Below are 21769 nucleotides of genomic sequence, written 5' to 3' on the forward strand. Positions count from 1 at the left end.
CACAGATCCAATTTTGGATCCAATTTGCCACATTCCCCTGTAACCCATGGGCGTTCATTTTTCTGACCAGTCTGCCATGTGAGACCTTGTCAAATGCCTTACTAAAATCCATGTAGACCACATCCACTGCAATATCCTCATCAATCCTCCTTGTTACTTCCTTAGAAAGTTCAATCAAGTTAGTAAGACTTGACTTTTCCTTAACAAATCCATGCTGCCTATCCCTGATTAATCCGTGCCTTTCTGAGTGGCAGTTTATCCTGACTCTCAGAATTGATTCTGAAAATTTACCCACCACCAAGGTCAGACTGATCTGCCTATAATTATTTGGCCTATCCGTCGCACCCTTTTTAAACGATGGTACAACGTTCGCAGACCTCCAATCGTCTGGTGCTTTGCCTATCTCTAGTGAGGATTTGAAGATGATCCTCAGAGCATCTGCTATTTCCTCCCTGGCTTCCTTTAACGACCTGGGATACAATCCATCCGGCCCTGGCGATTTATCCACTTTCAAGGATGTCAGACCCTTTAGTACATCCCCTCTCGTTATGCTTATCGTATCTAATATTTCACATTCTTCTTTAACTACAATGTCTGCATCATCCCTCTCCTTTGTGAAGACAGAGACAAAAACTCATTAAGAACCCTGCCCACATCTTCTGCATCCACGCACAAGTTCCCTTGCACATCTCTGATATACCCTACCCTTTCCTTAGTTACCCTCTTGCTCTTAGTGTACTGATAAAACATCTTTTGAGTTTTCCTTGATTTTACCTGCCAATAATTTTTCATGTCCTCTCTTTGCTTTCCTAATTTCCTTTTTTGCTTCACCCCTGCACTTCCTGTATTCCTCTAGAGTTTCTGAAGTATTAAGTTTTTTGTGACTGTCATAAGCTTTTTTTTCCTGCTTAATCTTACCCTGTTTGCTTCTAGATAACCCAGGGTACTGTAGATTTGGCCGTATCACCCTTTATCTTTGTGGGCACATGTCTACACTGTGCCTGTAGAATCTCACTTTTGAATGCCTCCCACTGGTTTCCTTCAAATAGCTACATCCAGTCCACTTTTGCCAGATCACACCTCAGCTTCATAAAATTTGCCTTCACCCAATTTAGAACTTTAACTCCTGTTTTAACTTGGTCCTTTTCTGTGATTATGTTAAATCTAATTGTATTATGGTCACTGTCTCCAAAATGGTCACCTACTACTACTTCACCCATTTGCCCAGCTTCATTACCGAAGACTAAATCTAGAATTACGCCAAAAAAACCCATCCTTAACACATTTCAGAAACTCTTCCTCCACAGCATTAGTGCTCATTAGATTTACCCAGTCTATATGCAAATTGAAGTCACCCATGACTACTTTATTACCCATGCTACATGCTTCTCTAATCTCCTGATTAATATCATGTCCCACACTACCACTGCTGTTTGGTAGGAGTTGGTTATAGGCCACCAATGTTTGCTGTCGCTTGCTGTTTCTTAGCTCCACCCAAACAGGTTCCAGATTTTGTTCTTCCGATCTGAGGTCCTCCCTTACTAATGTACTAAGTTACCCAATGAACCAGTGGGGGAAGCTTGTTCATGTATTATAATTGTAGGCAGCCTGAGATTAGTGTATTGCATATACTGGAGTCCTATTTTGGTGGCGTGCTGGTCACCAGGCACAGTGATGGAATGGCTATTTTTTGATGGGGAGGGTGTAAATTTATTTGGTCTGTAACTGGTTGAGGTCATTTGGACTATTAATATGAGGTGAAGCACAGCCCATGAAAATGTGATTTTCTTTCATTCTACAATTGAGCCTTGCTTAAAAAGTGGAAAATTAAAATTCATCATAAATACTTAATAGAAGTATTTTAAAATTAACTTCTGAGGGGATGGAAGTCTGGGGCAAGCCTTGTTCTAGAGCTAGACTCAATCCTGTGGTCATGTCTTCATTTTCAAATTTATGTTTTCGAGACTAAAGGGTGTGGAATCAATAAACCAGTAGATGTAGTTTTTGTCCCTTCCTACCTGGGGTTGTAGGTAGTATAACCCCTTACTGCTACCCTGCCTTTTGCTGACGGTGCAGTTACCTGATCTTAAATATCTGCAAGCAAAGCAGATGTGTGCTTTAGTTATTTTAGTTGATTACACAGTCATACTTCATCATTATTGAGGTTAGCTCTCTCGAGCTGTTGAATCTGCAGAGATTGTGGCTTCTGATCATTTAACAATTTTTTGGGGGCTATTTTCTGTGTCTATCCTGGTGGTTGGTTGTTCTGTCAGCTCTGTGTTTTATGTTCAGTAGTTCCTTTTCTGTTGATGACTGCTGACTTTTTAGACAACCTAACTACCCTAAACAATCAACCACTGCAGGATTTTTTTTCTCTTTGGAAAGGACTTTTTCATGTTTACTATTTAAGACTCCATTTATTAACTCGGCACTACAAATGCAGGGGGTCCTGAGCACATTGTTTCTAATCAATTATGCACCTTGTTTTATTTCATTACATTAGCCTTATTTCTTTCATTCTCTGCCCTAGCATCTCCATTACTGTCTTAAGACATTTTGCAGAAATCTTCACACTGAGCCTCTGAACTGATCTGCCTTCAGGCATGTTTGGGTGGTGTGGGCTGGGATAGGATGATCTCCACCACCGCATTCCCGCTCTTCCACCAGGTGTGCAGTGCAGTCTGACGGAGACTGATTGATTTATTTGCCACGGTGCAAATTCCAGGAGAAATTCTGGGTTGAGTCATAGCTATCAATTGAAAGTCATAGAATTATAGAAATTTGCAACACGGAAGGAGGCCATTCATCCCATTGTGTCCGCGTCAGCCGGCAAGTAGCCATCCAGCCTAATCCCACTTTCCAGCTTTTGGCTCGTAGCCTTGTAGGTTATGGCACTTAGAGTGAATATCCATGTACTTTTTAAATGTTATGAGGGTTTCTGCCTCTATCACCCTTTCAAACAGTGAGTTCGAGATCCCCACCACCCTCTGGGTGAAATAAATTTCCCCTCTAAACCTCCTACCTCTTACCCTAAATCTGTGCCCCCGGTTATGGACTGCTCAACCAAGGGAGACTCCTCATAATTTTATACACTTCAGTTAGGTCTCTCCTCAGCCTCCTCTGTTCCAAAGAAAACAGCCCTAGCCTATCCAATCTTTCCTCATAACTAAACTTTTCCAGTTCAGGCAACACCCTTGTAAATCACCTCTCTACCCTCTCTCGTCAAGCCTGGTACCCTTGTTAACTACTTAGTAGCTGCCTCTTTACATTCTTTGGCATCACCCACTGAAAGGTCAAATAAACCAATCTTTTCACAGCCTCCATCTCTTCTGCTATTGCACTAACTCCAGGAGTAAGGGAAGAATGTTTCCTGTTGATTTTCTTTCAGGACTGCCTTGTCTCTCCATTAACTCCTCTCCGTCCCACCCACGACTGCAACTGATGGTCCAGCTAAGATTGGAAACTGTCTATATTAGCCCCTCTCATGCGCCAAGACATGGTTTCCACACAGTGATTCCTCTAGTCAGATATTCAAAAAAAAAACCATAAAACTTATCTGAGGTTGTTGGATTAGAGAAAAGGACAGCCCTGCAACTCAGAGCTTAAGATGGAAAGCAAACTCTCTTCAAACTTTGTTTTGGGAAAACATTCTACCATTTTGGAGTTTGCCTTTCCAAACTTGAATTGTGTGGAATGAGTTTGGAGCTGTAAAACCCTGGGATAAACTGATGGGTACTGGTGTCTCATTTGTGGTGCCATTGCTGGGAACAGCTTGAAAACATGAGTGAGACAAAGTGTACCACAGAGCATTAAAGTGTACGTATGTTTTTTCCCCACAGTATAATGTCTTGCTACCAATACGCTAAATAAACCTGGTGCCTCTCCCTTGATTGGAGAAAATAACACGGGAGAGCTGCTGAGAAGAAAATGTATCAAACATAAAGCAGCCCCTTTAGAAAAGGAGTGGAAATAGGACTGGTGGAATTATTTTAATGTTGGATGTTCAGAAGGCTGGAGGGGTTGGGATTTCATCTGATGGAGTGACAGAATCTCTTCTGTCTTTTTCCTCAGGTTTTTCTACTGCTTCCTACTTAAGGGTCCATATTAAAACCCACCATGGTGTCCCACTGCCCAACTCGCATACTTCTGATCCTTGTGACAGGCGGTGCAAGCCCCAGCCTCAGATCATGATTCACAAGCAAACACAGAGCGGGGAGATGGCTTTTCACTTTGACAGAACACGCTCGTTACAAGGCAAGCCAACTGCCATCATTCTTTGTATTGTGTGAGTGGGCAGAACCATGCAGAAGTAGTCATTGTGTGACACAAATCCTATTGTAAATCTATACTGGTACCTGTTAAGGAATAACTATGTTTTTCGAAGGGACTGATGTAATCAATGGTTAAATTCATAACTCTGCAAGTTCTTAGCTGTGGAGTGACAGGGCATGGGTATGTACCTGTGAGTTCCTTCACCAGGTTCACTTACCAGCCCCAGCCAATCTGTCTGGAAGAGCTTTTTGAGTGTGGGTTAATTTCTTTCACAAGTAGAGGAAGGGATTGCCAAAGACAATAATCCAAAAAAACTCCTACTCGTGTCTCTAGCCCTCTTGGGGAGCTGCTTACAACAGTTATGAAGGGCTTTTTCTGGAGGAAGATGTCTCGAGCAAGGAGATTTCATTCAACAAAATGAGAAAAACTGTTGGGAAGGGAGCATGATGGGAGAAGAAGGGAAGGGGAAACTTTGCTGACAAAACACTAGTACAAGTGCAGTGATTGACAGTGGAAACTACACTGATGTGATTGGAGATGTGGACAATCAAAAGGCAAATACACTGTTATAGACTAGCCAAGGATAATGTCAATAGACAGATTTATTCAAAGAAAACATTCACAGCACTGGGCTTCATGGAGACATTTGGGCAAAGGGCATGATTTCTCCAATGCTATCCCATTAGTCGGTTTCTGTTCTATCCTATCTACCTCTTCCTAACAATAAAGGCCATTCTGCAGGAGCCAGATATAGAGGTTGCCAGCTTTTCTAGGTTTTAAGGTCTGTGCAACTACTTCATTTTCTCTTTTCCTCCCTCAGTTTTCTCCCCTCCCTTTACGTAGGTGCCGACTCACAATGAGGTATGGTTCCAGATTTAAGCCAGTGTGGCCGTTAGCCATGTGTGTCAGCAGATATTTTACCATGGCTGCAGCCCTAAACAAACCTGACTTTGCTGTCCTTTGCCATCCAAGCGTGCGCACTTTCTAGCAGCAGCCTGTGGATAGCAATGCGAGAGAGAAATCGTGGCTGTCATCCCATCCCTTGCCCTCTGCGTAAGGATGCAGGGGCCAATTGTGGCACTCCCCACCCATCCCCAGCCATCCTAATGGTGATCAGATGAGGGGGCAAATATGCCGTCAAAGCTGCAACTTGAAAATTAGTTTGCTTAGTACTACACCAAGAATGGCTTTACCCATTGACTGTCTGGGGTGCTGCTATGCACTGCTGAAAGAGAAATATTGGGCTCCTGCAGTATTCAGCTGCCCTGCCCCTAACACAATACAGTTGCATGAGCAGTAGGATATTTATTACACCAGTAAGAACAGTATGGGTCACACACTAAAATTCAAATGTATTGTGAACCCCCTCCCCATGGAAAGTCATAGAGAGATACAGCACTGAAACAGGCCCTTCGGCCCACCGAGTCTGTGCCGACCATCAACCACCTATTTATACTAATCCTACATTAATCCCATATTCCCTACCACATCCCCACAATTCTCCTACCACTTACCTACACTAGGGGCAATTTACAATGGCCAATTTACCTATCAACCTGCAAGTCTTTGGCTGTGGGAGGAAACCAGAGCACCTGGCGGAAACTCACGCGGTCACAGGGAGAACTTGCAAACTCCGCACAGGCAGTACCCAGAACTGAACCCGGGTTGCTGGAACTGTGAGGCTGCGGTGCTAACCACTGTGCCACCCAAAGTAGCTCTCCTTGTTAAACAGCTTATTGCAGTCTTCTAACAAAGAAAACATCTTTGGACTTTAGGTTCTAAGTGGCTACTACTACGTTGCATTCAGTTCTCAATAGTGCCAATCTGATGCAGTAACTTACTACATGATAGGGAATGCGTGCTCTCATAATATCTGCCACGCAACAACTTCCAGATCTTTGCTGGGAAATGGGATGAGGAAAAAGGAGATGCTTTAGTGTTCTATCCAGCAGAGGGAAATGATTACTTTATGTTCCTCTTGTATGCCAGTAATGGAAGTGTTGACAGATTCAGCTGTCTTTTATGGCAAGGGGATGATTAGATTTTGGAAGGGATAGCTAGAAGGGAAGGTGAACTGACTAAAATGAAGTTTGGATGAAGAAATAGGATTTGAAATTGTACTGTGTGATGCATGTTTGTTTGCAATTCCTTCAGGTGGTAGTCTGTAGTAGATTCAAATCGTTTGCTTTAAATGGGTTAATCATTATCTAAGTAGGGAACAGAAGGATTTCCTGAGAATGTGCTAAATTGTTCACTGAGCAAATTTAACCCAGAAGCTGCTTTTGAAGAGTTCTTCAATTTTGGAAAGAAAGCAATAACCTTTGAAATTTGGGTTTAAAAGAATGCTAAATTGTGGAAATTTAAATTTTAGTGATGTTGAATAAATGCTTTTCCATATGCCTGTCATTTAAACCAAAAATTCAGTTATCCCAAATATTTCATTAACTGGAAATGAAAAGGTGATGTCACATGACTATGATCACCAGCGATCATGAATGTCACTGACACATTGAGAAAGAATGTTTAAATAGATCAAGCTACTTGAAGCACTTAAAAATTGTCCAGCTCAAGTGAAACTGTTTCCAAATGATCCTCGATGAGTTATTTTTACACATCCCACTCCTCCTTGTGTTTTACTTTACCACATTCATATTCACATGCCAGTTTTCTTTTTAACCTTGTATTGCTTCAGGTTGAGTGAACCTGAAAGATGGTCACCATTAAAAAGCCTTGCTATGATTCCCTCACAGGCTCGCCACCTTTGGTAGTAGACTGTTGGTACTAGGGCTTCAGTGACGCATGATGTTTCATGGATTTATTTTATTGGAGACATCGAACAAGGGATCAGTATAGATTACTTTCCAGAAAAATCTAGTTATCCTTTTAAAAGATATCCATTCATAACTGCTGTGTTTTGTTCAGATTTCCTTTTTAGTTTATATAGCTTTTTTTAAAAATTGCTTTAATTTTGCCACATCGTTCCCCAGTTGAGAAAGCACACAGGAAATCTGCTCGGGCTCTGAGACCAGCTATGTTGATCTCTGTTGTCTCTTCCAACTCTGTAGATTCCTGTGCTGCTCCAATAATGGCACTGAGTGTATGAATGGCCCAGTAAGTTTGGTCTTAGATTCTCCCTCTCTGTCCTTGTCGCCTCTGCCTTGCATTTATTCTGGATGCCTGACTAAAATTGGAAACTTCTCGAGCCAGATTGTGTGCACTAATCTAAAGGCTGTCACTCTGCCATCACTATAACCTTTTTTGGGGGGTTTGGGGAAAGAAGGGAGAGAATAGGATTTTTTTTTTCAGGGTCTATACTCGTACATGAGCAAGTGGTGCATAATTATTCTGGCAAGTCCCCCACTGTTTCTAACCCTTCAACCAAATCCAAATGTTGCAGTTCTTCCAAAACACTTAACTTGGTTTTAAGTAGTATTTGTCGATGAATTTTATGTACAAACTATGCCAATCAATGAAAGGGCTTAGATTGGAAAATGTATTTTGTGAAGTGAAGCATGCTTTAAGTCCGTAGTTGGGTTAGAGCATTTGGTGGGCGGGTGTGGTGCTTGATTTGATTTTGTATTTCCTACCACAGCAAACTGTGACGAGCATTGATTTTCCTTTGTTTCTGCAGATGGTGAGATGGATGGGTTGAAGTGTCAGCATCAGGATTCGCAGGAGAACTCTGACTCATTTGGAGATCTCTCAGACATCAGTGACCTTAAGTCTCCTCTGAAACACGACCAGGATGAGTCCTTTCAGTGCGACCTCAACAATGGGAAAATTAAAATTGAGGCCAACGCCGAGCAGTACACTGAACCGAAGAAATACACTTGCCCAGACTGTGGCTCAGTGTTTAAATCCAAGTCCTATCTGAACAAGCATATGCTAAAGGTCCACGTCAAGCCCACCGGTGGTGCACTGGCTGACTTGCCCACTGGCCTAAGCTCGCCCTTTTCACCCCAGCAGAACATGTCCCTCTTGGAGTCATTCGGGTTTCAGATTGTGCAGAATGCATTTGGCTCCTCATTGCCTGATCCTGATCCTGATACTGGTCCTGGTCCTGGTCCAGAACCTGAACAGAGCACTGAGGACCCTGCTGAGCAGAAGTGAGGCCTCGTCCAGGAGCAGCTCTTCAGAATACAAAAGATGGTCGCCGTTGAGTGAATGGCAGTGCTTAGATTGTCCACATTAATTTTTTTTAAAAGACATCCAAAACAAAACAATGGGTGGTGGGAAAGGGTTAGAGAGCTGATGGTAACTTGTGCAGTGGGTGCTGTGGTCTTTACCATCCTGGCCATCAGACCTAGTGTACTCCAGAACATTGCCTTGGGTAGAAGACAGTTCCATGCCTTTTTGCAATAGGTTTCAGTTGCCCCAAATGTTGGATGCAGCAGGTGTATTTGTACCACACACAGTATATGAATTGGGGGTTGCCTCCAGCAGCTGATTATTTCCAAAGGACTGCTTTTAATCGAATGGTCATGTTGCGTCCTTTTGGCAAATGTGCCCCCATGCCAGCTAAAAAGCGTCTGCCCAATGAAATTTGTTCAAAATGAGCAATATGTATTTTTAAAAAGTGCTAAAGGTATACAGTAAGTAGTCTTTTAAAATTTGAAAAGTGTGCTATGGAATGAATTAGATACAAGTGTGAAGATCAGTTTAGTACCAAATATTGAGTTTTTTAAAAAAGAAATTGTAACTCCAAAGCCCACAAGGAACAGCGCTCACACAAGCCGTTGATTCTTGTTGGGTGCGCTCTTTACAATGGTTTAGATACGGCAGAATTGTTGAGTGCTTTTTGGATAGAGAGTTGGATGTTTGAGTCACTCATGGGCTAGCCTAGATGACGAGACAGTCCATTACAGTAATGTCTTAAAAAAGATGCTCTCAAGCTCCAAACATCTCAGAAGATTTCTGCTGATCGCTCTACAAGTAGCAACGTCACGTGTTGGTGCTGATATCCGCTGTTTGGTACATGTAGCTAAATTGTTTAAAAAAAGGATGTTGATATGATTTCAGTAGGGGAAATATTTGTAAACATATCTACAAGCACATTAACACGCAATGATGAGACAAAATTCTAGTAACTTCTATTTAACCTACAAAGCATGCTGTCAAGTTCCAAAGTGAATGCTACCTGCGGTCATTAACTGCTGGTGGAGGGAGAACCTGCAGCCTTTTACCAGCATGGCACCGTGATTTGAGGCCCAGATTTTGGAAATTTGACTCCTTTTTTAAGCTCATATGTTTTCTTTGAAGTGCAGGATGGCTCGCCAACACATGAAAGCTGTTCCATCTAATGCTATTTTTAATGAAACCCAAGCTTAAATTGCTAACGGCTCCATTCTTGTATCACTTTCCTGTGCATTTTAACCACTATTGTGATCTCTTTTGACACCAGGCTGCTAGTCACCTCTTCAGAGCAGTGAATGACTGCGCACTCCAGTAGGATGAAAACATTCCCTTGGAAACTTTATATTAAGTAGATGAACTGGTAAAAAGGGATCTGACAGGAGCTAGAGATTAGCAGTGTTTTGTGTACAGATTATGTGAAGCTTGAGGTTTGCTTTTAAAGGCTTCAAGATTAATTGAATGAAAACACACAGGACAGGAAAAAGGCTTTTTTTGTGGGGGTCAAGTCTTCAGAATCCAAAGGGACAGGTGCACCAGATCTTCAGTTCGCTGATGACAAGTTAACTGGGGCCCTTGGAGTTTATTGACATTTTTTATCGACTAGTGATGGAATTGAAGTCGGCCTGTGCGATGTTATTAACACGGTAATGTCTTTGGATGGTATTAATGCCTTTGGTAAAATAGAGGAAAAAGGAATGTCATACAATTGATGCTTTTGTTCCAAATACCATATAATGCAATTTAAATCTGTATTGTGCATTTAAAAAATAGGGTGATAAACTTAGAGCATAGCAGAGGCTGAAATAATGGAATGACCATTACTGAATAACAGGATGAATTAGGTGTCTGGCTAATGTGAGACCAAGCATTCTCTTTGCAGTAGACTGATAGTAAGTGCCGGTTAACACTACAGACTTCGTCTCACCCTGAAATGAAACTGGAACTGAATTTTCTGGATATGGTGCAGTTCTTAATATTCAAATTACTGACTGCAACCAGGAGGTGATCATTTTGAATCATGGAGCTGCCTGTCAGTTTTATTTGGTTTGGGCGCTGTTGTACATTCCTGGCAGGGTAGGAGGTGGCCATGCAGCAGTCAAGTAATTTGCATCTGGGGGAAGGAGGAGGCTGTGGGTAGCTGACCTTATTTGAATGCTGTTTCATACTGGCCAGTTGTGGAGTCCTATTGCCTCCAGTTGCTTGAAAGACCGTGGCATCTGAAAGAAGGAGGAATCATGGTAGTACATCAACCTAGGAAGCTGGGGGGAGAGGAAAAACATATGTTGTTTTTATTTTGAAAAAAACACTGTTGTTTACAAAATCCTTTCAGTCACCAGAACCAGTGCTTAAAACTGGTCAGGCGGTTGAGTCAGAGATATGCTTGAGGTGCCTGTTGAGCTTCGATGCAGGAGACCACATGTATTTTTAAAGGATCCAGGCCCAAGTGTAACCCCTCCATCCAACAACAGGGACAGGTAAATCTGGTTCTTGTCCTTTTCGTTAGAGATTCTGTAATTTAATTGGATGGGATGAAAGTTTTGTTGTCATTGGTAATCTCCCATTATATTAATATTATGGATACTTTAGGGATGTGGTTATTTATGTTGTTTTGTCTTGTTAAATGTATATATCTATATATTTATATATTTGGTGAGGTTTTCTACTAGGGAATAGAACATTTTTCTACTTTGGTGACGCATTAGTTTGGAGCACTTCCTCAGGTCAGGTCTGGCACAGGCCATGTGCTGCCACAAAGTGTATCAAATCCGAACTTTTCTATTTCCATATCAGCTATTCTTACAACTTCTCTGAGTGGAGCTTTAGACTTGTGGTGACTCAGGCGCCTCACAGGAACTGGTTGGAGATGGTGCTAATTCTCTTTCAGTTGCTTCCTACACTGCAGAAGGAGCAGTTCTTCAGCCCATCTGTCGCAGCTGTATTAAAGGCAGGTCTCAGAGGTGATGGCCAGTGTGCGCACTACTGACTCACCCCCTTCCCTTTCCCCCATTGTTTAAAAGTCCAGGAGTTTGTGCTGTTTGTTAACGGTCATCTTTCATTTGTCACTGAATGAAAAATATCCTGATAAACCTAGAAATAGTTTCCCAATAAATATTCTGTTTAGTTTAAGATTTCTATAGGCTAATTACATTTAAAAGGCTAATTTATTGTATATGTACTTAGTCCTGTTTGTTTATTCATGTTGCCACCAAATCTGAATGAGACCAATTTAACTCAGATTTCAATCCTGGTCAATGGCAAGTAGACTAATCTCGGCTAGATGGTAGTATGGTGTCATAAATGGCCTCTCAATGTCCCCTGAGATGGGATGGGGAAAGTGGACTGGAGTTCCTGCTCCTAATTACTTAGTCACTGACCTTTGCAGGAAGTGCTAGGGAGGTCGAGAGTTTATGGATCAGGGTCAACTGATTTCCGTCCAACCACAGGTAATTACCCTGCTGATACCTATCCTGATCAATATGCAGTGACCCTCCTAGAAATTGCTTGTGTGGACAGGTCAAGTCAGCACAGGATCGAGTTGGCTGTATTTGTCCCAATGCCCTTTTGAGAGACCTGCTGCCACTCATTGTCTAGATTCAGACACTGAGTGTGCAAGGTACCTACTGGAGGCTGACCTGAAACTCTGGAATTGTGCCCAGAAAGACTTGATGCCTTTGAGAGATGGGAAGAACATTGGCGAGTAGACAAACCATGATCCTTTACAAAGGCTGCACAGCATAAATAAATGGGCGTGTTTTATATCTAGATTTGGCATTCTAGTGGGTGGAAAGTAAGGAGTACAGTGGGGCCTGCTGTTGAACCAGCTATGTGATCAGTAGGATTTGATGCTGCACAGATGCAAAGAATTTGTATTTAGATTATGTAGTTTCTCAGAAATAGTGATGTGTGTAGATGAGAATAATATAAGTAAATTTAATCAGGAATTACCTTTTTTTAAAAAAAGAAATGGAATTTCTCTCTTAACCTTGAGAAGCAACAGTGTTACTGTGCAGATGAACTCCTGATGGGAGTTCATTGTTACCAAAGAAAGGGTTGACCTGAGTTGGGATTTAGTCTTGGAGTTTATTTGTCTTGTGTTGAAACTCTAAGATAGCAATTTTTACAGCTCTCGGCATCGGAGAAAAAGATTGGAAATGAGTGACTGTTTGCTTCAGCAGGCTAGGAATGAACTGTCCTCCAGGCTGTGACGAGGAGATGTGTTCAGGCATTATCTGTAAGTGTATTCTTTCAAACTGTTGATTTCTGAGCTTTCCTTTCAACTGTTGCCCCATTAGCGACTGGTAATTTGCAGATGGGCTGGTGCCATGTCTGTTACAAAACACTGAATAGCGGGCATAAGCTACTTAGAAATTTATGAACTGGGCATCTGTGATTAGGAAACAAGCCAGGAAGGGATGGATGCAAGGTCCTGAAGTTACTGTAACCTTTGGCCAGTTAGGTGAATTGCTGAGTTTGCAAGGGTTTATTGCTGGTATAGTGTTGTTGCATTAGAGGAGTGAAGTGTTGGGTGCTGGAGAGACTTAGGAAGATTTCTTTCCTAGGATCATTGTCCCTTGTGATACATGCTGAGGGTTTTATAGTTTTCTGGGGTTTTCTTTTGAATGAATGACTTTATTCCAATTTGTACTGAACTCTGTGCAAAGTGATGCCCACGTTAGTGGTTCTCACAGCAGGAGACTTGTGTAGTTCACCTTTGTCACTATTCCTCAAGAGGAAGTAAAGGCAGGAATGGCAGGCAGGAACAGAGTGTTGTCCCATCTTCTCTTTCCACCCCCCCCCCCCCCCAAAAAAAAATTAAAAACCACAATATCTTCTATGGCTATGAAAGGATATGGAGAAAAGGCCAGGAATTAGGGATAAATGAGAGCTGTCATGGCTGCGGATACAGCAGGGCAGCTTTCGATTGTTTGGTCTAATTCTATATCTCCTTTCTCAAGTGTACATATTTTTGTGTGGATAGCAAATTCTTTGCTGCATAGCAACCTGTTGTTTCAGGTTTCTGAACTGCTCTGATGATGTAAGTTACAAGAATGGACAGTCAGCATGCCCCAGACTCACTCCATTGATAGGAGCTAGTCTTCAGAATAGTCAGGATGGGGCAGGGAGGTGGGAAGGGGATCACGGGTATGCTGGATATCTCCAGTTCAGCTTGCTGGCCTGTGTGAAAGGTTGACTTTTATTAAAATCATTGGGCCTGTTCTGTGACGCAGGCAGAGTGTTTCATGCACCATGTCTTAGAATGGATTGCCACAATTGAAGTCCCACAATTGTAAAGTTGCATAATGTTGGAGATGAACTATTTAAATTAGATATTGTCTGGTAGGTGTGGGACATTTTTGAGTTTGTATGGGGTTGTACTCTGTGCAAGAAGAACTCTTTCCCCACCCTGCAACCAAAACATTTCCTTCCCTTTTGAAATTAACCTCAAGGCACAGATAGGCTCCAGAGTTGATGTGGAATAATAGGTGGGCCACCTGCCTCCCATTCAAATTGTGACAGGCTTGAATTTAGTAACTTGCCTATGACCACAGGCTGGCAGTGGGGTTCATCAGCTGTGTAGAAAGGGAAAAGCTGGTGTAGCCGCCACAAGCCACCCACTGCCAGTTTGCTAGTTGGAAGCAGTGACAGTCGGCACAGAGTCCACCTGATCGAATCATCTGCAGTCTACAGCAAGGGGTCCTGCGGAGAGATTTGCAATATTAAACAATGAGGAGGATTTAAAGTGACTGGGAATAAAAGAACAGAATACTGGAAACATTCAACAGGTCAGGCAGTATCTGTGGAGAGAAACAGCTAACATTTCAGGTCGAAGACCTTGTGTTCAATACTTTCTACTTTTACTCCAGATTTCCAGCATCCACAGTATTTTGCTTTTTTAAAAAAGGTGATTAGTTTAATACCAGAACCTGCACTGTTTCTGCTTTGCTCTCGGTGCTTTAGACTGGACCAAAATATGGTAGCCAGATTTGGGGCGGCCTTGTTTCAAGTGTGTTTGTTCCTGGTCTGGTGTAGCTAGCTGGTCTCGACTGGGGAAGCATAGGGTGGCAGCACTCTCCTAGGCTGGGAGTTGAATTGGGTTGCAGCTCCTGCTTGATATCCAGTGATCCCTGCTAAAAAGCACATATGTGCAGACATTGAGAACAGACTTTTACTGGACACAGATCTAATCATGCAAATAAAGATGGAATCAGACTCTGGGAATAGTTCAAACCATTGAAATTCCTACAGCTCCAGAACTTTATACCATTGGTGTGACATAGCTGTTTGGGCAACTTATAATGTATTCTGCTTTTTTAAGAATTGATGATCTTGCTTGTAGCTGGCATTAAAACTCACAAGCCAAAATTAGGTAAATCTGAAATTTAAGTCTGATGGAGCTTTTTGATTGCTGGGTCAGGTGTAGAATTTAGAACAGATACACGCGATTTGGACCAACTGGTCCATGCTAGTGTAAATGCTCCACACGAGCAACCTACGACCCTTATTCATCTAATCCCATCAGCATAACCTGTTCCTTTCTCACTGTGTACTTTGTTAACTTCTTTTTTGTATGCTGTTTGCCTCAGCCATTCCATGTGGTAGCAAATTCCACATTCTAACCAATGGATAACGAAGTTTCTCTGAATTTCATATTGGGCTTATTAGTGGCTGTCTTGTATTTATGGCCTCTGGTTTTGGACAGCCTAACAAGTAGAAACTTCTGCTTTATGTCTACCTTATTAAAAGCCTTTTGTCATTTTTAAGACCTTCCTTTAAGATTATTCCTCAGTCTTCTCTACAGAAAAGAGCCCCAGCCTTTCTTGATAGTTATAACCTCTCAGTTCTGGTATTGTCCTTGAAAATCTGTTTTGTACCTTTTTCAGTGCTTCTATATCCTTAATGTAATATGGAGACCAGAACTGTGTACAGTATGCTAGGTGTGATCTAACCAAGTTTCTATACATATTTAACTTAACCTCTGTGTTTTTCAATTCTGTTCCGCTAGAAACTCTTCTGATTGGAGTTTGCATTTCTGATTCCTGAGTGAGAAGGTTGTGCATTCAAGTCCCACTTCAGAGACTTGAACACAAAAATCTAGGTTGTGACTACAGTGCAGTGCTGAGTGAGTTCGGCACTGTCAGCAGGGGTATCTTTTGAATGAGATGTTGAGGCTTTGTCTGCCCTCAGGTGGACGTAAAGATCCCATGGCAATATTTCAGAGAAAAAGGGAGTGATCCCTCGTATCCTGGCTAATATTTATCCCTCAATCAAAATTACTAAAACAAATTGGTCATTATCATATTGCTGTTTCTGGACCTTGCTGTGCATAAATTGGCTGCTGCATTTCCTACATTATAACAGTGATGACACTTCAAAAGTACTTCATTGGCTGCAAAGTGCTTTGGCCCATCCTGAGGTGAAAAGCACTATGTAAATGCAAGTCTTCCTTTCATTCCTATAATATCAGTTGATTAGTGTGTTCTTTGTAAAACCAGTGGCCTAAACATCCAGGGGTGATGCAGCAGCTAAACTAACTCAGTAGAGCCCTGATTGTTTCGTTGGTAAGGACACCGCCCGGTCCTGTATTGAGCTACACAGATTAAGGAGATTCCATAATTAATCCCTGGTCAGTACCGAGTTAGCCTCAGTGCTCTGATCTAGAGAGGACCAAAATCAGATTCCACTTGTGATTGCTACTAGAAACTGCATGTGCCTAAACTTAGATGAGGACAGGATCAGGCTTGGCAGTAGTGTCCACCTCTCGGGGGTGAATAGCTCTCGCTCATTGTCAAGACTTGAACATGAAGAACGATGTCTTGAACAAGATCCAGGAGGGCTGCGGGTACCTTTAGAAGTTAGGGAAGGGGGTGTCGGTGGGGAATAACTAAGTACAAATAATGTTTGTTTCCCTCTCATTTCACATTAAAACCTTTGAAGAAGGATCAGGCAATAGGGAAGTATTCATGTTAATGGGACAGTATGTTGTAGGCCTCAGCTGGACTCTGCAGTGAGGCCTAAAGTGGATTATAGTTAACCTCACTTGCTCTGCAGTACCATCAAGTGGCTGCTTGAATACTAGCAGCCAACTGATAGCGAGGCCTACATGTAGTCCAGTGGTTCTCAAATTGTGGTCTGCAGGCTGTTTCAAAATGCAAGTCACTGATGCACAATGCCACAGCTGAGGCCATACAAGCGAACAGGCCAGAACCCTCATATCCACCACTTGAGTGTCATCACACAACAAGACTGGCTCCTGTGCGTGGCATGAGTCATAAGCACAAGCAACAACAGTATAGTTTTATAAGCAAGGTTTATGTTACTGTTACCACATACAACTGCTAGATCGGATTTTCAACACTTGTGGGACTGAAAACAAAGAGGAACTGGCTGAACATGGAGGCTGACATGAGAATGAATCGCTCCCGCTTGGAACCAGACATCACCTCATTGGTGTCTCAACAAAAGCAGCGCCATTCTTCCCAATAATTCTGATGAGTTCTTTTGCAGTGGCAAGTGAAAGTAGGTGGGGTAGGACCGGTAGGTGGTCCGCAAAGTCTTTTTCTCTGCCTAAGTGGTCCACAAACGAAAAAGTTAGGCATAAAGGACAGGGGACAAACCACATATACAGCCTCTGTAAAGCTGCCCCAAGTTTCCAGGTGGCTACCCTTTGCCACATTTGGAGTTTGTTTTCCGTTTCTCGCAGTAATGGTGGGATGGAGGCAGACATGCTGCAGAAAATGGGTATGGAGAAGTATTTTTTATATTTACATCAGTTGTGGCTTGACCTCTGCAGGATTTGTGGAAGAGCAGTTAGACTGTAGAGCAATTTTGCAACTAAAGTACAAAAAGAGGCACTTTCACTACTATGGGACTTTTAAGTGGCTACCACTGCTCTGTTTCTTCTACGCAAAATTGTAAGTATGCTCTTTATGAATGGGTATCTGACTTTGTTGGATCATAGACTGACAGTACAGATGGAGGTCTTTCAGCCCATCATGGCTGTGCCAGCTGTATGCTAGATCCAATTAGTCGTCTTCATCTCTTTTTCCATAGCACAGTAAATTTTTTCAATTCAAGGATTTCTCGCTTTTGAATGTTACTATTGAATTTAGCTTTTTTAAACAAATTTTAATGTCGCTTCTGGTTCTTTTGGCAATCACCTTAACTCTATGTCTTCTGGTTACTGACCCTTCGGCCATTTGTGTATGTTTAACCCCATGTTTCTCTGTTCCTGTATCCCCTTTAAATTGTACTATTTAGTTCATATTGCCTCTCCTCATTCTTCCTCCCAAAACACATCACTTCACACTTCTGTCTTAAATTCCATCTGCCACAAGTCTGCCCATGTCACCAGTCTGTCTAAATCTTCCTGAAGTCTGTTACTATCCTCATTGTTTACTACATTTCCGAATTTCATATCATCTGTAGATGTTGAAGTTATGCCCTGTATACCCAAGTTCAGGTCATTAATATATATCAAATATAATATGGCATACAGAGGAAGTCTAATAGTACTGGGGAGGGCTGTTCTCATTTTATCAGTGAACAGTTGGTGCAGTTGATGTGCACGTGCATAGAGCCGCTGTTTGGCACCGCATTTGGAGAACTGTTCAAGAACTGCATGTTTCTGGGAAAACCAAGATGAATGCCAACCAAAGCTCAGGCTGGGGATAACTGTTCCCTGTTGGTATTTTTCGACCATGGAATGTATCGCAGCTGAGCCCAGCATTCATTTCTGTGAACTCCCTGTGTGAGGTTGTTGAGTAGTGATCAGGAGCAGGAATCCAGCGATACTGAAGCCATTTATAATACTCAGCTAAGATGCCCTGACAGGACAGACAGAAAATCTGTATGACGACTGATATTTCCAATGCTGCATTCACTCACTAGACTCAGGGCCGCTTGACGTTTTAATTAAACTATTGCAGCCCTTTTGCAGTGCTTTAAGGCATCTAACTGAAACATTCGGAGCAATCCCCCCCTGATGTTCTTGGTCATTTTATTGCGATAAGCTATCAACCATCAAAGCTGCGACTTGTTCCTCTGACGATAGTAAAACCCCGAGAACATTTAGGCACCGTTAATGCTATTAGATTCCCTCCCTAATGCCCCGCATTGTCTTCTGTGTACCTCTCCCAGCTTCTTCGTACCTGTTCATGGTCACTTACTGATACCAGCTTTTTGTTTCCAGATTCTCAAATTTCCAATATGTTTTGAGCGCTCATTCTCCGGATTACCAGTCGGGTAACATAACCACTACAATACCGTGCCCTATTCAATCAGTGTTCGACTGTTCGTGGTTGTCGGAGAACAGTATTGTTTATTAAAACACACCTGAAAACAGATTCGATCTGGGATTGAGCGAGTTATGTATAATATATTGGCCTCGTGTGAAAATGAGCACTGGGGTGGGCGAAACTGCTGTCAGCACGCACATTCCTGTCCGTTCATGCTTAATGGAGAATTCCAACTAGTAAAAACTAACCTAGGAATGCTGTCGCTAGGGTTTGTGTGCAGCGTCGTGGGTGTTTGAGAGCATCATCTTGTGTTAACTTGAACTGTGATGTAATAAACTTAGTTTGGACTGTTGCCCTTCCATAGTCAAACCTGAGTTTGGAGAGTACGTTCTGATCTGTATTGATACCAGGGTTAATTACTTGCAGTTATAGGTCAGTCACTAATGCTGGAGATGTTTGATGGGATGACTTGAGAGTATTGCAGCATAACTCACTTAAGTGCACTTCCTTTTATTTCCAAGTGAACTTGGTAACACCGTTCCTTTGTTTTCAGGATTATGGATCTTTTCCGTCAAGAGGTAAAGTAATTGGTAATGTGTGACATGCATGGTAAATTCAGCAAACAAATTCATGGAGGCAACGACATTGTTAGCCAATCACTTGCTCTTCTGATTGGATAAAACCAAAACAGCAAAGCCGATTTACTGTTCTGTTTCTGAAATGGCCAAAATCTATATTGCAACATGCTATGTGAAGGGTTAGGAAACAAGTGAGTGCTGATGGGCCATAATACACTGGAATGTTTTCTTTACTGTGATATAACTGACTAATTGAATATTTAACAAACTCGCTTGTTAAAGGTAGAATTTCCTGGAGCTTTAATTTGCTAGGCCCCAAGCTATTACTGGTGGAGCTTACTTCATCAAGTTGAATGGGTTCTGCTGGGTTATCTCGTCACTCTGATATGTCATTTGATAGATTTGTTCATTAACGGCGAATATTGTGAAGCAGTATTACAGAAATATATAGAACATTGATGCATTTGCGGCATTTTCTGAAGAAACTAAAACAGATTTGTATGTTGGCCTTTGTGGATGGAACATTCTCTTTGGTCCATACTGAATACAATCACCTCCACTTCTACTCGCTCACTCTACCTCCCCTTCCCCCTCTTGCACATCATTCTCCTCCTGTCTAATGCTTAGTTTCAGCGAATTCACTGGTTGGTGCTATATTACCACCCTGATTCACGTGCCAACTTATTAGGAAGAAAATGGTGAGAGAGGTCACTCCAGGAATTTATGGCAGTTTGGACCAGGCAGGTTTTGCAGTCAAAGTTAACTCCAATTATGGCTTGAAACTCTGTTGGTACATGTCAGCATTGATCCTGCTGAATTCATATTGTCTGCAGTGGAACAGCTCCCCACACGCAGTTTCCCCACCCTGGCCTGCAGATTTCTCTTGATGTCGAGGGGAGTATCTGTGCAGTAAGGCGATGTCATAAGTGCTCTGCTGATCTGGTATGGATAGCTGATCCCTGTATACTGGTGAAATCTAAATTGGAGACCCATTGGAAGTTTACCTGTTGCTGGCAGGCAATGGAATCTCTCCCTCTCCCCACCCCTTCCCAAGAAGGCTTTTGGTACCTATGCTCGGCAGCACTGCTGGCAAATCGCTGATGAAAATGCCTCAGCTGACTAATGTGTCATTGGAGACAGCATTGTACACTGAGCAGGGAGGGTAACGATCTCACCTGCTGCAGCACCAGAGTATTCACTGCTCTTAACCAAAGCAATAAGATGTATGTTCAGTACAGTTTTTCTTTTCTTTTGACTACCCGACTTCCCCATTGGTTGGCGCCTGACACACAGCCGTCTTTTCCAGTGCATCTGATGGATTGGTCCATGTGCCGCTGCCGTTGCCACCATGCAGTTCGCCAGCCCACAGCACATAGGGGCGTTGAGTGAGGCACCGTGCTTCCCATTGGTATCCATCCCTTTAGATTAAGAAGCCCCAAGAATGAGCAGTCTCGGCTGAGAGTGAGGTAAGAGAATATAGGCAGTCACTCCAGCTACAGGGCTTCGCATAGGGAATTAAAACGGGATTGCAAGGCTGGTGCAAAGGGCATTGGCTGGGGCACCAGCACATACAGTAACCTCACAAGTGGTGGATAATGTGTTCTGGGAGTGCTTTGCTCCAAATTCGTTAAGCAGAGGGAGAATATACATTAGTCTAAATCATTTTATTCTTTACATGTACAATAATGGGTAGGTGGATGGGAAATCAGACATTTAAATGCTAAATGTTTGAGCCATTTTATATGCTATTTCTGAACCTTTCATTCTATTATACCTGTAACTGCTTGCTACCTGTGTTCTACTTGTAATGTGTACAGGTTTGATAGAACTTGATAAATTTCCCGAGTGCGTGCTACAAGCCTCGTGATGCAAACAAATGTTTATATTGATCATGTGACTGTTCAGAAAGTTATTAACTTTTTCCTTTCAGTGGGTTGCAAAGCGACTTGAGAGAAGAGCCTTTGTTCTGGTCTATGATGGCTTGTAAACTGTAGAAAGCTAAAGTAGATGATGTAATGTAATCTGTTCAATATTTTTATACCGTGGATGGATGTCGGGGAGAAGGAGGGGAACGCTTTATGAAGTCAGATTAGCGTATTCATGACCTCCTAAAGAACTATCTTTAGTTTGTGTTTCCATGTAATTAAAAGCAACTTTTTAAATATATTTAATATTAGTCTGTGTGTCTTAATTATTTTAACTGTTTTAAACTACTACTGCAGTGGGATATTGAGTTAATCTCACAGGAGAGATCAACCCCGTTAATCCCTATTCATGGATTGAAAGGTTCCCGCACGCAGATAAACTGTGCATTCCATTATTCCCATTTATATCGATTGTATTTCAATTAACTTGCAAAGTAGTAACTACTGTACATTTCAGTTTCTGTTGGATTGTCAATTGGTAAATTAGTGTTTTATATCCCCTGGCATCTGCTGCTGTTCACCATTATGAACTGAATTCTATGCCAGTACAGTGTTGTCACCAGGATTTCAATGAGTTGTAAAGGAGGGAATATGGAAGTTCTTTACTTGAACTAAAGACACCCTG

The 21769-nt window shown here is 42.1% G+C and overlaps 1 protein-coding gene across 5 annotated transcripts in view; it reads left to right on the top strand.

Annotated features, from left to right (window-relative positions):
• Positions 1-21769, top strand: part of patz1 (POZ/BTB and AT hook containing zinc finger 1) — a 112552-nt gene that overhangs the window by 70599 nt on the left and 20184 nt on the right. For 4 of the 5 annotated variants that reach the window (XR_010977299.1, XR_010977300.1, XR_010977301.1 and 1 more), the window contains exons 4-5: positions 4072-4254; positions 7904-20685. Coding sequence is in view for 1 of the 5 variants with exons in the window: in XM_068055399.1 (XP_067911500.1) it covers positions 4072-4254; positions 7904-8382 (662 nt within the window). In the remaining 4 variants the exon portion in view is untranslated. Of the gene's footprint in view, positions 1-4071; positions 4255-7903; positions 21386-21769 lie in introns of those variants that run through there. The other variant, XM_068055399.1, reaches the window with a different exon arrangement.

Source organism: Heterodontus francisci, chromosome 23, assembly GCF_036365525.1.
Source record: "Heterodontus francisci isolate sHetFra1 chromosome 23, sHetFra1.hap1, whole genome shotgun sequence".
NCBI lineage: Eukaryota > Metazoa > Chordata > Chondrichthyes > Heterodontiformes > Heterodontidae > Heterodontus > Heterodontus francisci.